General features: G+C 43.1%; 1 protein-coding gene across 2 annotated transcripts in view; it reads right to left on the reverse strand.

Annotated features, from left to right (window-relative positions):
- Nucleotides 1-823: 823 nt before the first annotated feature.
- LOC149445098 (cytochrome P450 2G1-like) overlaps nt 824-14,668 on the reverse strand; it is a 29,091-nt gene continuing 15,246 nt past the window's right edge. The window contains exons 4-9 of one of the 2 annotated variants that reach the window (XM_089654164.1): nt 9,680-9,840; nt 8,174-8,350; nt 7,189-7,330; nt 4,643-4,830; nt 2,976-3,117; nt 824-1,091 (exon numbers count right to left, since the gene is read on the reverse strand). In XM_089654164.1, coding sequence (XP_089510290.1) covers nt 4,679-4,830; nt 7,189-7,330; nt 8,174-8,350; nt 9,680-9,840 — 632 coding nt within the window. In that variant the 3' untranslated portion in view covers nt 824-1,091; nt 2,976-3,117; nt 4,643-4,678. Of the gene's footprint in view, nt 1,092-2,975; nt 3,118-4,642; nt 4,831-7,188; nt 7,331-8,173; nt 8,351-9,679; nt 9,841-14,668 lie in introns of those variants that run through there. The other variant, XM_089654165.1, reaches the window with a different exon arrangement.

Consider the following 14,668-nt stretch of genomic DNA (forward strand, 5'->3'; position numbering starts at 1 on the left):
ATTGACAAATGAGGTTTCATTGTAGCCACTGCCTGTAACATTCTGTGAATGGAGGAGTGAATCCCATGACTGATCAGACTCTCCTCCATGGTTGCTCCAACTTTAGAGGCAATCAGTACAAACAAGTGATTTCTGTAGCTCTCAATGAGACTTCAGCTCCTGCCAACAGGTAGTTTGGCCTTCTCTTCTCTTCTTGATCAAACTGCTCCTACTATCTCAGTTTTGAAATGTGCCTTCTCCAGATTCAATTTTTTCCAAAGATTGTTGATAGTATTTAGATCATAGCTCATAGAAGGCCACTTCAAAATTATCCACTGTTTTGTTACTTTTAGGTATGTGCTTTAGGTCATTATCCTGTTGGAAGACCCATCATCGGAGACAGATACACAGATTTCTGACACTGTGCAGTGCGTTTCCCACCAGAATTCCTTGATAGTCTCGGGATTTCATTGTATCCTGCCAGAGGCATAACTAGAACCTTGATTCAACTAGAAACTGTGATTTAAGGAAGAACAGTGAGAACTCTGATGTAAGGAGGGGACTCTGATGTAAGGGAGAACACTGCAGACTCTGGTGTAAAGGGTAACTCTGATGTAAGGAGGTCCCTGGTAATCTAGACGCCTAAAATGCATTGAGTTGCTGCCATGTTGCTGCAATTTGTATTACCAAGTAATTGAACAGGTGTACCTTATAAAGAGGCCTGTGAGTATATAAACACTGTACATCTGCAATAAATATTCCCCACCAAGCCAAATGTTTCAGAGTGCATGGTTCTTATTTGAAACAATAAAAGGAAACAAAAATGAATTAATATAACAAGAACTTAAAAGGAAACATTATATGATCATTTATTATAGATGGTTATGTCAGTGACTGAGCTATTTTATCTAGTGGAAGAGTCCAGAAGATCTAGCGAGGAATGAATGACAGCTCATACTGTATGGGGGTATTTAAGAACCCTTTCAACTTAGGAGCCACATCAGCTTCAGAGAAGTTTGTCTTAGACGTTAATGTGAAGTTTTGCAAGATGGTGGTGAGGAAGATAAACAGTTCCATCCGGGCCAAACCTTCTCCAGGGCAGCTCCTCTTACCTACAAAGATATTTTAATTCAGTTTCCATCCCATAGTAGGATACTGTACATGACCAGACCTGATCACTGCTAAATTCGTAATCATACCTGTTTGATATGTGAATGGTAATCGCTGATCAGCTATGAGCAGTTATGGACAGGATCGTCCAGCGCCCAGGGCAAGGATCCACAATTGTACCCCTCTCCCCCACTGTTAATACATGCCATAGAATGGGTGTAGCACCCTGCATCTATTCTTTGCCCGCTTGCTTTTCTGCACCCAGGGCAGCTGTCTCTCCTGCCCACCCTTTGCCCTGGCCCTGGCTATGAGAGTCAAGTTCTGTCCATGAGCAGAATAACTTCCTACCGATTACAGACATTTTTTTTTTCAATTTAGTTAGACAACAATTCAGTTAGGAAGCAACTTTGGCAGCCAGCTCCACTAGGATGCTGCCCAACTGTCAGGAATGGACTCACCAATGGTGGTGGGACTCACCTGCCTTGTGGGCTGCAGTACCAGGGCTGGCCAGCAGTTGCTCTCAGCAGCCAGAAGCTCACTCCTGCAATCAAGCCATCACCTGAGGCTGATTGCAGATGGTGTATTTAAGGAATGGTCAGGCCTGCAGTCAGGGCCTTGGTGTATTGTTCCCATGAGCCCCTGTACCTGCATCTTGTCTGCTTTCTGCCTGATCCTGACTCTGCTTGATCCTGACTCTGCTTGAACTCTGCCTGCACCGACCTCGGCTACTCTTGACCAATCTTCTGCCTACTCGTACCTTGTCTGTCCATTAGCTACCGACCCGGCCCGCCTGACTACGTTGTTCTCCATATTTATATATATATATATATGTATGTATATGTATATCAGTTAAGGTTTGGTTTGTTGCACTGCGTTTATGTTTGTGTTGCCCTTAATAAATTATATTGTTTTACATGCTATACCTGAAGTCTGTGTCTCAAAAGAGGCTTGAAAATCTTTCAGTTTTATATTTACAACGACGATTGGTGGCACTCCCGTAGGATATCGGAATCGGGCTGTGTCAGGGGATAAGCCAGAGAAGATTGGCTCAAAAGCCTGGCACACTTGTTAATACCCAGCATGGTCACATTCGTTAAAGGCGCACAAATATACATTCACAGTGCACGAATGTTCATTCACGGCACATGCTTGTGCAAAGTGACACAAGTCATGTGCGATAGTACTTGGCACTCTCTGTTCTTTTTAAGGATGACAGTTACTCATAGACCTTGCTGGCTGGTCTTCACCTCCCTAATACCTGTGTTTCTGTGTGCTTCTACTTTTGGACTTCCCGTTACCAACCCTGCTTGCTTCTGGACTCTCCTTTGTCTCTTTCCTGGCTCTGACCTCAGCTTGTGCCGGATCAATTCCTGTCGGCTTCCTGTGTATGATCTTGGCTAGCCTGACAATGCTTTGATTCTTTCCCTGCTGACTCCTGGTATTCAAACCTTGGCACCTGCACCTGGCCTTGCCTCCTGTCGTGCCCTGCCTGTGGCGATCCAAAAGCTGTACCCGTCTGCTGTGACCAGCCTGCTGCTGTAAGCTGCCAGCACAATTCAATGCCTCTTCCAGGGCTAGCTGCTCTCCTCATCCTGAAGCCTATTCACAGAGGGATCACTGATACAGAATTAACTACCTTGGCACAGGTGGCATTCTCTGCTTCCCTGGGCTCAGTGTTCCCTGTTACCATCCTCAGGTATGCAAACACTTAGCTGCAAGGAGAGCCCTCTCATTACTTTGGCTTTAGGACCAGGTATGTGACAGGCTGACTATTGCAAGTGATCAATATCAAAGCATCTTTGATTAATATAAAACTGGTTTTGACATGGCTACTCGCATCATATGATAATTAACCACAACATCTGGTTCTTTATAAATTGACCCACCTGCAGAGAAAACCATATAGGCATCATTCTTTTTGAATTGGCCTTTTTCACCAAGGAAGTGGTTGGGATTGAACTTGTATGGAGTAGCAAAATGCGTGGGGTCACGGTGGACAGTGAAGAGCAAAGGGTAGACATCTGTGCCCTGAAGAAAAAAATTATTAAAGGGTCAATCAAATAAAGGGCCATGTTTGGGGACTGTATACTCCATTTTTTCCTGCATAAAAAGTACAATAGGGTTATTTTATTGTTTAAAGCGTCACCTTCCCTCTGCCACTCTGTTCAGCTGATGGCACCAAGAAAAATACCCCCATGCATTACTCCAGTCAAAGCTTACACAGGCCTGAGGACACTCTTCCCCTGACCATGTGACAGAGCAGGGCCTATCACCAAGCACTGGTGTGGTCACATAGCGTGAGTCATATATTCCTTAATTCCCTGAAGTACAGGATATTTTTTTTGCTTTTATGTGCTGAACTACAGTATGTGGTATGGGAGTGAAGGTAAGATTCATATATCCTTTTGGGGATAGGGGAATTAAAGTGAAGCCTGGAAAAGAACAAAATGGATAATCTGCAGGAGTTGGAAGAATTAGGTTATTAAAAAAGGTTAGAGAGTGAGCATGGTGTAAGGAGCATGTAGGTCCTACTGCATTGGCGGTCAAATGGGTACCAAGGGCTGTTCCTGTAAGGGTCAGTGGGAATTCATTTCAGAAAGTAGATTGAAGTGTGAGGTTTTCCCCAATCTCCAACTCTTAAATTTATCTTGTAGTTTGGTAAGAGGACATGTGTTGGATAAATATTTTATAAAAAAGGGGATTGTCACAGCAGCTTGGCCAGTCAGGGGGTCCTTGGGAGGGACAACATGTAGATAGGTGCGGTTTGTGTTCTCCAGTGTAGGTGGCACTCGACCCAAGTGGTACCACAGATGAAGAGGATGTCAGGAGAAAAAGGTTTTCTCTATGGTTTTCTGGGTCTCAAAAGCAGTGTTCCCGTTGGCTACACTGCATTCAGGTAACCCCTAATGGCCATCTTGGGTCAGCAGAGCCCTTATAGGTCCCTGCCCCCAGGTTTTGGCATGCTTTGTCTAAGTTGTTAGTGCAGGGAGAGAGACAACACTTGTCAGGGAAAGTGATTAGCAGCAGGGAAAGGTTTCAGAGAAGAAGGGACAGGCTAAGGCTTTGCCATCCTTCAAGAAAGCCTCCCTTTGGGGCCGGATAGGCCAGGCTGCACTCAGCCATCTGAAACAGATGCTGTCAGCACATCCCCTGGAGCTGCCTCTCTGTATTTGAACTGAACTGTGAGGGTTTCCCATTTGCTGTGCTCTCCTGCCTGGGTTGTTTGTAATGTGTCATTCTCTTCAATACGAGTTCCATGTTTTATTGCATCCGGACTCTGTGTCTTTCTACCGCAGCACCACGCTGCACCTGTGCTATGGGGGCACTCATGTGTGCCTGCATCTGAGCTGGCTCTGTGTCCATAGATGCACAAAGCATGCTTGGCCCTGCCCCCTGCTCCCTCCACACTGATGTGATTGACAGCATGATAGCAGTAGGAGCCAATGGCTTCTGTTGCTCGGGCAGAGAGCTGAGGGAATGCAGAGGATGCATTAAGTTAAAAAAAATCTTCTGCCTTTAGAATCACTTTAACATTTTTCCATGTGTTTCCTACCTTGGGGATATAATATCCTCTAAACATTGTGTCTTTTTAAACCATATGTGGCACATTGAAGGGAACGATGTCACAAAATCTCTGCATCTCATGGATTACAGCCTGTGTGTATGGCATATTGAATTTGTCATCCATGTTTGCTATTCTGTCTCGTCCAATCACCCGATCAATTTCTTCATGAAGTTTATCTGGTAGAAAAAATGCACACAAGATAAAAGAAAAAAAAATACAAAAAATAAATATTTTATTATTATTATTAGTAGTAGTATTATTATTACTATTGTGGTTTTAAAGATAGAATATTTTTTACCTTAATGTATTTTATGCATTAGGGTAAATTAACTTCTGTGGTCTGCTCTTCCCCCAAACCCCCCCCATCTGAGCCGAATCTCAATCCAGTGATCTGCTTGAGAACAGTGGCTCTCCCGGCTCTCTCCTTCCTCATTGACTCGGAGAAAGCAATATATGCCTGTGCTACTGTTTATGCTGCTCTGGATGCCAAATACCATCTTACGCCTAGTGCTTACTGTTAATCACTTTGTATGTGAAATTGAGTTATTACCATTGCTATCCATTTCAATACTGGGCACTTTCACCCCCTTTCTGCCCAGGCTAATTTTCAACTTTCAGCACTGTCAAACTTTGAATGACAATTGCGCGATCATGCAACACTTTACCCAAGCTACATTTTTATCATTTATCATAGATCTTTTGTTTGGTGGTATTTGATCACCACTGGGTTTTTTACGTTTTGTTAAATAAATTACGAAAGACTGAAAATTAAAAATAAAACACATTTTTCTTTGTTTCTGTATAACATTTTGCAAAGAAGTAATCTTTCTTCATACATTTAGGCCAAAAGGTATTCTACTGCATTTCTTTGGTAAAAATAACCCTAGTCCGAAAACTATGGCATTTATATATATATTTGAAAAATCGTTCAATCCTGATGTACTGATGGCCAATCTAATTTCTTGAGGCCTGAAAAAGCCAAGACAGTACAAATATCCCCCAAATGACCCCTTTGGAAAGTAGACAGTCCAAGGTATTTAGTAAGAGGCAGGGCGAGTTTTTTGAAGTTGTAATTTTTTGTCATAATTTTGTAGAAAATTAAGAAATTATTATTTTTTTTTTTACAACTTGTCAGAAGTGCAATACAGCATTATCAAATAACTGGTGTGGCGGTAAACAGAGACACTGACTGGTGACAGTAAGTAAAAGTAAATAAATAATTTTGTAATTCTTTTTTTCTTTTTTGTTACTTTTTTTCTTCCGTTGCATAATAAGTAATATTACAGTAATTTTAAAGCACCGTAGCCATAGACATCATCTTTCATCTTACATCTGTGTCTTTTGCTTTCTTTATGAGGTATACTGGCTACAAATTGCTTGATTTTGTAGACTGTAATAAGATAACGGTAGTGAGCGCTCTCTAATAAAGCAGCTGATACACTCAGGTAACCAAATGAAACCCTAAAACGTACAATAAATAATAAAGTGCAGCACTACAGCAAAACACAGAAATGATCACAGTAGAGAACTGGATATGGATCAGTCTGTGAAGATATGTTAAATCCGGGAGTATGCCAATATCAATATAAAAGTGCTTCGGAAAAATGGTAGGATTGCGCGCTTACCAGAAGCGCATGGGTTATGTGCATTAATATATCCACCTCAGGAACTCTCCACAGGTTCTGCAGGCTCAAAGGCTCCATAAAAATAGGAAATCAACACGCTGTGACACCGGAGCCACGTGCTGGTCCAGCGGTCATTGCACCTATTTTTACTCTCATCTTTCACTTTTCTGGATTTGAATAAATATATCAATTTGACAATACTACACTATGGGCACTTTTCTTATGGCTTTTTTATGGAGCCTTTAAGCCTGCAGAACCTGTGGAGAGTACGAGTCTGAACCAGTATCCAGAGGAAGGGAATCCCTGTAAGCAGGTGGCAGACCCTATCTATCCTAAAGGGGACCTCTGGAGCAGACCTCATCCCTTGACTGCAGAGCTGCCCATTTCTTGACGGATGTCCCACACACACCTACCATTATCCTGAGTTCCTGAGGTGGATATATTAATGCGCATAACCCTTGCGCTTCTGGTAAGCTTGCAATCCTACCATTTTTCCGAAGCACTTTTATATTGATATTGGCATACTCCTGGATTTATCATATCTTCACAGACTGATCCATATCCAGTTCTCTACTGTGATCATTTCTTTGTTTTGCTTTAGCGCTGCACTTTATTATTTATTGTGTGATTTTCTAGACTGCTTATGGTTTCTTGACGCTACTTTCTCTATTAAGTAAATATGTGACATTTGACACTTTTCTTTTAAATTTTGTATCGTAGAGTGCTGTACAAAGTACTGTATATCTGAAAAAATGTTCAATAAAATTATTATTTATAAACAAAGAAAAAAAGAATACTCGAGAGATATAAGAAACTGCCAAATGCTTTACTGGTCCAGCATTTTCAAAAAACTGAGATATCACTATGGAGTTGAGTGTTTGCAAGCTTTATAACTTTTCACTTACTTACCCTCTACTTCAGGATACTTTAAGAGGATAAGCAGTGCATGCCCAAGAGTGGTGCTCAAAGACTCAGTTGCTGTCAGAAATAGGTTGTGCACTATATACAGGAGATTTTTCATAGTAAACTCTGTACTGGGGTCATTCTTCTCCTATGGAGACAAGAGTGACACCCTAAATCATTGGAGGGTATATTATCAGTCAAGGGTTAGTCAATCTCTTCTAGGAAGTAGTCACCAGAACTTTAGGGAATCCACCATGATTCCATTGACAACACAGCAACAGCCAACAAAGGAAAAGGCTGAAAAAGTGACAGTTAAAAGTGTCCTTTATATGCCACAGACTCTGGGGTTTAACCAGCCTTTCCAGATCAACCACTTTAAAGGTCAAATTATCTAAAGAAAATTGCTGGCAAAAAGTGTTGTCTGAATACAGTTCTTTAAACTTGCAATACATACGAAATCCAAAAACAACAAATACTACCCTCTTCTTCGTCAAGTCTTGAAGCCCTTTAGACCAGGAGAGAGCAAATTCACTTTCAGGACCACTGACAGTATCTCCTAATAGTCCACCATCCCACAAGGTAAACACACCCATCCATACTCCATCTCTGCCTCTGCACTACAGCAGTCCACCATGGAAACGCATTCATGTCTGATGTGTGAGAGCCTACCCAGGTTGATGTCACTGCTATCCCTATGTGAATTTGTTTGGGCCTAAGCATTTCCCATGGGGGATGCCAAGACCTAGAAGCACTGTTCCATTAGAGCAACAGAGTGAGGGCTCTAATGACGTGGTGGGAGATACCTTCTTGGTGGGGGATATCAGGACTCAGGGGATACTGCCACTGTGCCCTGAATGGTGCGTGTCAATGGTAGACTTCAGACTGTCCCACTGGGTGCGAGATTTGCAGTATACTCTGCAGGGCTAGGTGGACTGTGACTTTGTGACTTTGAAATAATATGCTGATTAATAAATTAGATCAGTGTAGATACCTTTTCCATCTTAATCAGGAAGCAGTCTACAAAATGTCTTGGCTTGCTGAGATCCAAAGTCTGCTGGCAGGATTTCACTATTTCGGCCACAAATTCGATAATTTCTTCTGAAAGTGAGACTGCCTTGTGGTGAGGTCCAGGAATATAGCTCATTAGTGTTGGGAAAATGCTTTGGACCTGCATGAGCATAATAAAGTATTAATTAATAGCCCACAACCCCTATAATGTAGCTAGCTGGTAGCGCATAGTACATTTCTGGGGAGCTCAACACTTAGATTTCCATAGCATCGCTTGAAGAAAGTAAAGTAAAGGAAATTATATAAATGGTTTAGTAGCCTCGGTAAATATTTGTAAATCATTTATAGGTTACAGAATTTATTACAATTAAAAAATCAAAAACTAAAGGGCTTTCGCATTCAATGACCTCAGCATTCATTGTTGGTTTTACACAAAATTAGAAGGATGGCATAATCTTTGTTAAAAAGTTAAAAAAAAATCTAGTCAACAATCCAATGCCGAAATTGTCCCCCACTGGATCTGCAGTGAGAAATAAGCAAACACCGCTGATCGCTCAGTTCTCCCCCTCTGTGCTGAGCAAAGAGATGGGATTGTCAGTCTCCCTTTCTTTGCTGTGGCCTTCCAGAGCTCATTGGAGCACTGGGCTGTGGAGGGGGCAGGAGGGGCTGGCTCAGGCTCTCGGAGGATTGCTGAGAGGCTGAGCCAGGTGCTGGTTCAGGCTTCTGAGTAGATCCTAACCATATGGTCTGGATCTTTTCAGAGCCTGGACTGGCTCTGTGATGTCAGGCTTTAGCCTGCTGTTGGCTGAAATTGGGTCCCAGGAGTGCAGAATGAACTACACTCCTGTGATCCGTAGGAGAAGCATAGCCAAAAAAGCTTTGGCTATACTTCTCCTTTAAAGCGGGACTCCAGTTAAAATTTTTATTTTCCCATGCAGTGGGGCTGTTACCACACTGCATAAGTTAACTGCTCGTTTTGTCCAGGGACTCAGGGTAAAGCTATACTTACCCCATCCTCCGGAAAATCGTGCTCCCCCACGTCCAGAGGTGGACTATTCCTGCTGTCCTCACACCTGGAGCTGGTCTATGGCCGTGATGACATCAGGAATAGCCCATTCAAAAGACCGCTAGTGTGTGGGGGAGTAGGAGCAGCAGGGACCAGTCTTGGGCTCCTAGGATCGGCGTGTTGGCTGATTAAAGTATTGCCTGATGTCATCACTGTGCAACTTTTCCTTCTCCATTCTGTACAAAGTTATATTGTTACAATTTAATAATTGGGAAGAGAAGATTGAGGAAATGCTACCACCTTCCTGTAGCTGACTGATGACATCTCAGCCTATGCACTTATTGGAGATGAATTTCTGCTTATTAATAATAAAAGGTGAAGTTTTTTTTTAAAATTATACTGTTTATGAATATTGTCACATGTTAGGAATTCAATCATTGGATATGTGGAGCTACTGAAACGTTCGCTTTTATGACTGTTTACCTGACCCCAGGGAGAGCTGGCAAGTCGGCATATTTCCTCCATATTAAAAAGAAGTTTTTCTAATCTCTCATTTGTATAATCGTAACGATCTCCGAACAGGATAGAACAGAGGATATTGGAAAAAACTTCCATAAATTTCTTTGTAGGGTTCAAAGGGCGCCCTGAAAGAAACAAAGTTTTCCTGTTACATTATCAGCTCAGACTGTCAAGGTCCTACCTTTTTACCAGAGGTTATGTTACTCCATGTGCTGGCATCCATCTTGGATTTCTGCAGAGCATGGTGGGAATCTTTTATGCCTTCAGGTCTCTGAGGTCCATCCCCCAGAGGGGTGTGGCTGATGACATATAAGCCTGTGTTCCGCACATGCTCTTTGCACTTGTGTCTTGTGTCTTTGTGTTGCTGTTACTGTGTTCTGACTCTCGTGACTCTCCTGGAATCTGACTCCGCTTGTGACCTGACCATTCTTTGTGTTCTCCTTTGATCTGACCCTCCGTTGCTGAACCCGGCTCGTGACCTGTGATTCTCGTCTGCTGTCCTGTACCATTTTTGTCTCGTTGTTGTTGACCCGGCCTGTCTGACTACTCTATTGTCTTTACCACTAGCTACACGCCATTGGCAGCAGCCATTACCGCAGCTGGGGTGCCTCGGGGGCCGCGACCTGGTTCTTGGCTGCGTCAAGTCCATCCCTACCATCAGGGGCCCTGGTGAAGGGCAGCCTGGAACTTAGACTCCGCGCCCTAAGGGGACTTCGGCCTGTGGGTGGTGATTGTCGTCAGCCTGTGCGTTACATTGATATTAGGCCTGCCTGTCCGTTTCCCAGCTCCTGCCCTGACACAGAGAAGCATTACAGTCTTAGATTTTCCAACCTACACCTTGTCTTTTTCACCTGCATAAGACTTGCATTGATTATGTAGTTTCATTGTGTCATTTGTTGGCCTGTAGAGTATTCTTATTCTCGTGTCACTGAACAATTAATGCATGACATCTGTCTGTAGTGTGAGTATTAATATTTTATGTGAAGAAACTATATATCCTAAAATTCCTGAGTCTAGCACTGGTACAGGTAAGAGCATAACAGTAATTAGATCTAACATAGGCACAAACAGGCAGAGCAATTAACACTGCGGTGTTTCATATCATTTGTACTCCTGCATTTTATGTTTCATGTCATGCATTGAATGCTGTGTGATCTAGATTTTGCCTGTCCTTTTGATGAATAGGGACAAGCTAGGTGAATGAATACATGGACATAGGGGAATCAATTAGCAATGACACTACAAACTACAACCACAACACATGAGCCCGTCTTTACAAGGCAAGGCAAGCAAATGTAGCACTACCCCCAAAGGAACTGTTGGAAAATGCCCAAGTTCTTTTTCCCAATGATAACCCTAGAAACCAGGCACACATTCATAGTCACTCTTTGGTTCAATAACAAGTCCAGGTTTTTTGGTGTTTTCATTTTTGGGGTAACTTGAATAAGGGATTTGAGTGGGACACTCCAAAAAGAACTATGTACAAGAAGCAGACAGTAAACATCCTTCTGCAGAACTGAAGCAAAAGTACTTGCAAAAGAAAACTGTGGACTTGGGTTTGTAGTAGAAACAGTTAAAAGCACAAAAGCTTCTTTCTTGAGCAATCAGAGCAGAGTCCCTTCACAAAGAACTAGATAGACTGAGATCTTCAGGACACTAGCCGATGTCCCCTTTACACAAACACACAGTTGACTCTCTAGTACCAGAAGGGTGACAGCTGCTCAACAGTCTCTAAGACATCTCACAGCAGTCTATACTCACAAATGTCCCTGGAAAGTTGGTTACCTCCTTCCAACATCTATGCGACACCTTTCTCCTATGAGACTAGATCTTCAAATGACAGCCCCTCAGTCAGCTCTCTGTAACTTCAGCGTCCAGGTCCCTCAGCTAGCCCAGCTGAGGCCTCACAAACAGTAAGCACATGGCAGGGCTGCCCAGAGGGCTTCAAGCCCTCCAGGCTGAACTTTTCTTCTGCAGGATAAGACTCAACTTCTCTGTGTCTCAGAGAATCTATGCAGACTCTCAGCAGCCTTCAGGGCCACCCTTCCTGGGATTGGCCAGGGCTGTATAAATATTCATGCTGCCATTTGCACTACTCCACACCTATGTTCTAGAAGGATCCACATGTAGCACCCTTCTAGATAGGTGCTAGGATAGTTATTTAAGTGTTAGTGTTTGTTTTTGATAGGTAATTTTACTTGCCACAAAAAAAATGGGCAGAAAAAACTCTTGGCATCCTCTAAATACAGCCGCAGTGTATCATGTGATTGATAGATCATAGCAATCATATGATAACAATGTAAACAACCTGTCATGAATGGCTTTCCATTTGTGAACAGCTTGCTTATGGTTGTGATATGTGATTGGCTACAGCTAATCACATGATACAGCTAGCCAGGTACCATGTGATTGCTGTGGGCCAATCACAGATCATAACAGTAAGCAAACTGGGGGGATTTGTGTTAAGAGGGGAAATGTGGGGGGAGGATTTGTGCTAGTAGGGATGATTGGGGGGATTTGTGCTAAGAGAGAAAATTTGGGGGATGATTAGTATTAGGAGAGGGGAATGGGGGGGGGGGGTGTTGTGCTGGGGAAGGGGATTTGGAGTGGGGGAGGGGATTTATGCTCAGAGGAGAAATTTAAGGGGCAGGGGATTTGTGCTAGGATGGTAGATTTGGAGAGGGAGAAGATTTGAGTTGGGAGGGGGAATTTATACTGGAGGAGGGGCAAATTTTGTTTCGGGAGAATGTTGGCTTGCAAAGGTAATTTATGTTTAAAAGGTAATTTTGTGGGGGGGGGGGGATTTTTTTCTGACACAAATGTCATGGGAGGAGAAGCAACTCTGTCATCTTTGCCCTGGGTGTTAGATGACCTTGTCCCAACACTGTCAGCAACTAATGGGTGAACTCTCCAAGTGCTTCTTACAGAACAAACAGTCTTTCAGTTCACCACTCAGAAAGTTTTTATAGCACAGCCTCTTCTTGTGAGCCAGGTATCCTGTCAGACAGACTTGTGGACCAGGGATGTCAGGCTGTGGACCCACATGATATCTTCTACAGCTTGAACTCAAGGTGCAGGACCTTCCACATTCTGGGTGACAAGTACCTCCATTCTTCCACCTTGTCTGCCATTTTTTTTCAGACTCTGTCACACTATGCAACAATAGAGGTCAGACGAGTGGGGGGGGGGGGTATTTGTGGATAATTAGGTGTTCTGTATGCACGTGTGCTGAGAAGAAATATACAAATGTAGGAAAGTGTAGTTCTTACTCCCTCCATTAAGTAGCTACCAATTGCTCTGTGGATGGAGTAGAGACTCAGTGGAATGATGTTCTTCTTCAGCCTCTGAAGGCATCACAGGGAGATCAGCCTATCCAATTGGATCCCCAGTGATCTTTTGCAGCCATATTTGATGGGGCACCCCCTTCAAATAGGGAACCCTGCTGGGGTTTGGTGAACATTCTGCAAGTGTGAAATTAAATAAATGCTGCCTTGTCAATCCTGCTCCCTCTTGAAAACCACAATAGAGTGTCGGTGTGAATGTACTACAAAACACCTCACCTCTTGCTGAAAAAGTGTATAAGTAAACAACTCTGCCTACATGGCAACTACAATTGAAATACGCAAAGGGGTGTGACTATGGTGGGTGTGCTACAATGCACCTCCCCCACCTGTGAATATAGGTGCTAAGAGAACCAATGTACAGTATATGCCTCAACTAAATAATAAATAAATAGAAATTATATCCATGATAATAGTATTTCAATTGTAGTTGCATTTAGGTAGAGTTGTTCACCTATACACTTTATGAGCAAGAGGGGAGGTGTTTTTTAGTGCATTCACACAGACACTCCATTGTGGGTTTTCAAGAAGGAGCAGGGTTGGCAGCGCAGCATTTATCTGTAGATCCCTCTGCTTTCTTGCAAAACTGTATACCTATCAGGACTGGATAGACAGAAATTCAAATCCTTTGGCAGGTCCCATATACAGTATGTAGTTCACTAATCTATTTATCTGTTGCCTAAAGTTCAGCTTTAAAGTGAGAGTAAGGTTTTTTGGGTTTTTTTTTTTCTTTTTTTTTTAATAACATACATGTTTATACTTACCTGCTCCTTTCAGTAGTTTTGCACAGAGCAGCCCTGATCCTCTTCTTTTCGGGTCCCTGCCAGCGCTCCTGCCCCCTCAAGCAGTGCCCCCAGGGAAAGCCGCTCATGCTGGGGGCACTGCAGCGTGCTCGTCCCCGAGCCACTGCTCTATGCGTCCATAAGACACATAGAGCCGCAGCTCAGCCCTGCCCCCCCAACACTATCTCCTCATCATAGGCTCAATGGCTGTGATTGACCCATTGGCCCCCGCTACTGTCTCAGCCAATGACGAGGAAGAGTCCCCAGACAGCAGAGGCTGTCAAGAATGTCACTGGATTGGAGGGGGCTCAGGTAAGGGTTGGTGGGGGCTAGGTGGGCTGAATACATGAAGGCAAAAAACCTTGAGCATCTAGAACCACTTTAAAGCAGAAGTAAAGGCAATTTTTTTTATTGAGAGTGAAAGGGTTATAGTTCCTACCAGTTTTTTACATCTTTGTTTCATTCTGGAGATTTTGCTACACTTCTTGTCTCATAGCGAAAACAGGAAATGAGCGGAAATCTCTCCAAATTGAGGGAATCCCTGGTTGCCTCCAGAACTGTTTTGGTGACAACCCATAATTTTGGGAGGGTGAATCTCCCTAGAGGGGGAACAAACACCAATTAAAAATTGACAAGTGTTCTAATCCCTCTCTACTCTATTCAAAACTAAAAACAATTCTTGATTGATTGTAAGCTCAAAGGAGCAGCGCCCTCGAACCCCTCGTGTATCGCATTGTATTGTTATGGTACTGTCACATGTTCTGTCTCCTTTTGTAATGTACAGCGCTGAGCAAACTGTTGGCGCTTTATAAATACTGTATAATAATAAT

The sequence above is a fragment of the Staurois parvus genome, unplaced genomic scaffold (assembly GCF_062004578.1).
Source record: "Staurois parvus isolate SC_StPar_1 unplaced genomic scaffold, SC_StPar_1.0 ptg000746l, whole genome shotgun sequence".
Classification (NCBI taxonomy): Eukaryota; Metazoa; Chordata; class Amphibia; order Anura; family Ranidae; genus Staurois; species Staurois parvus.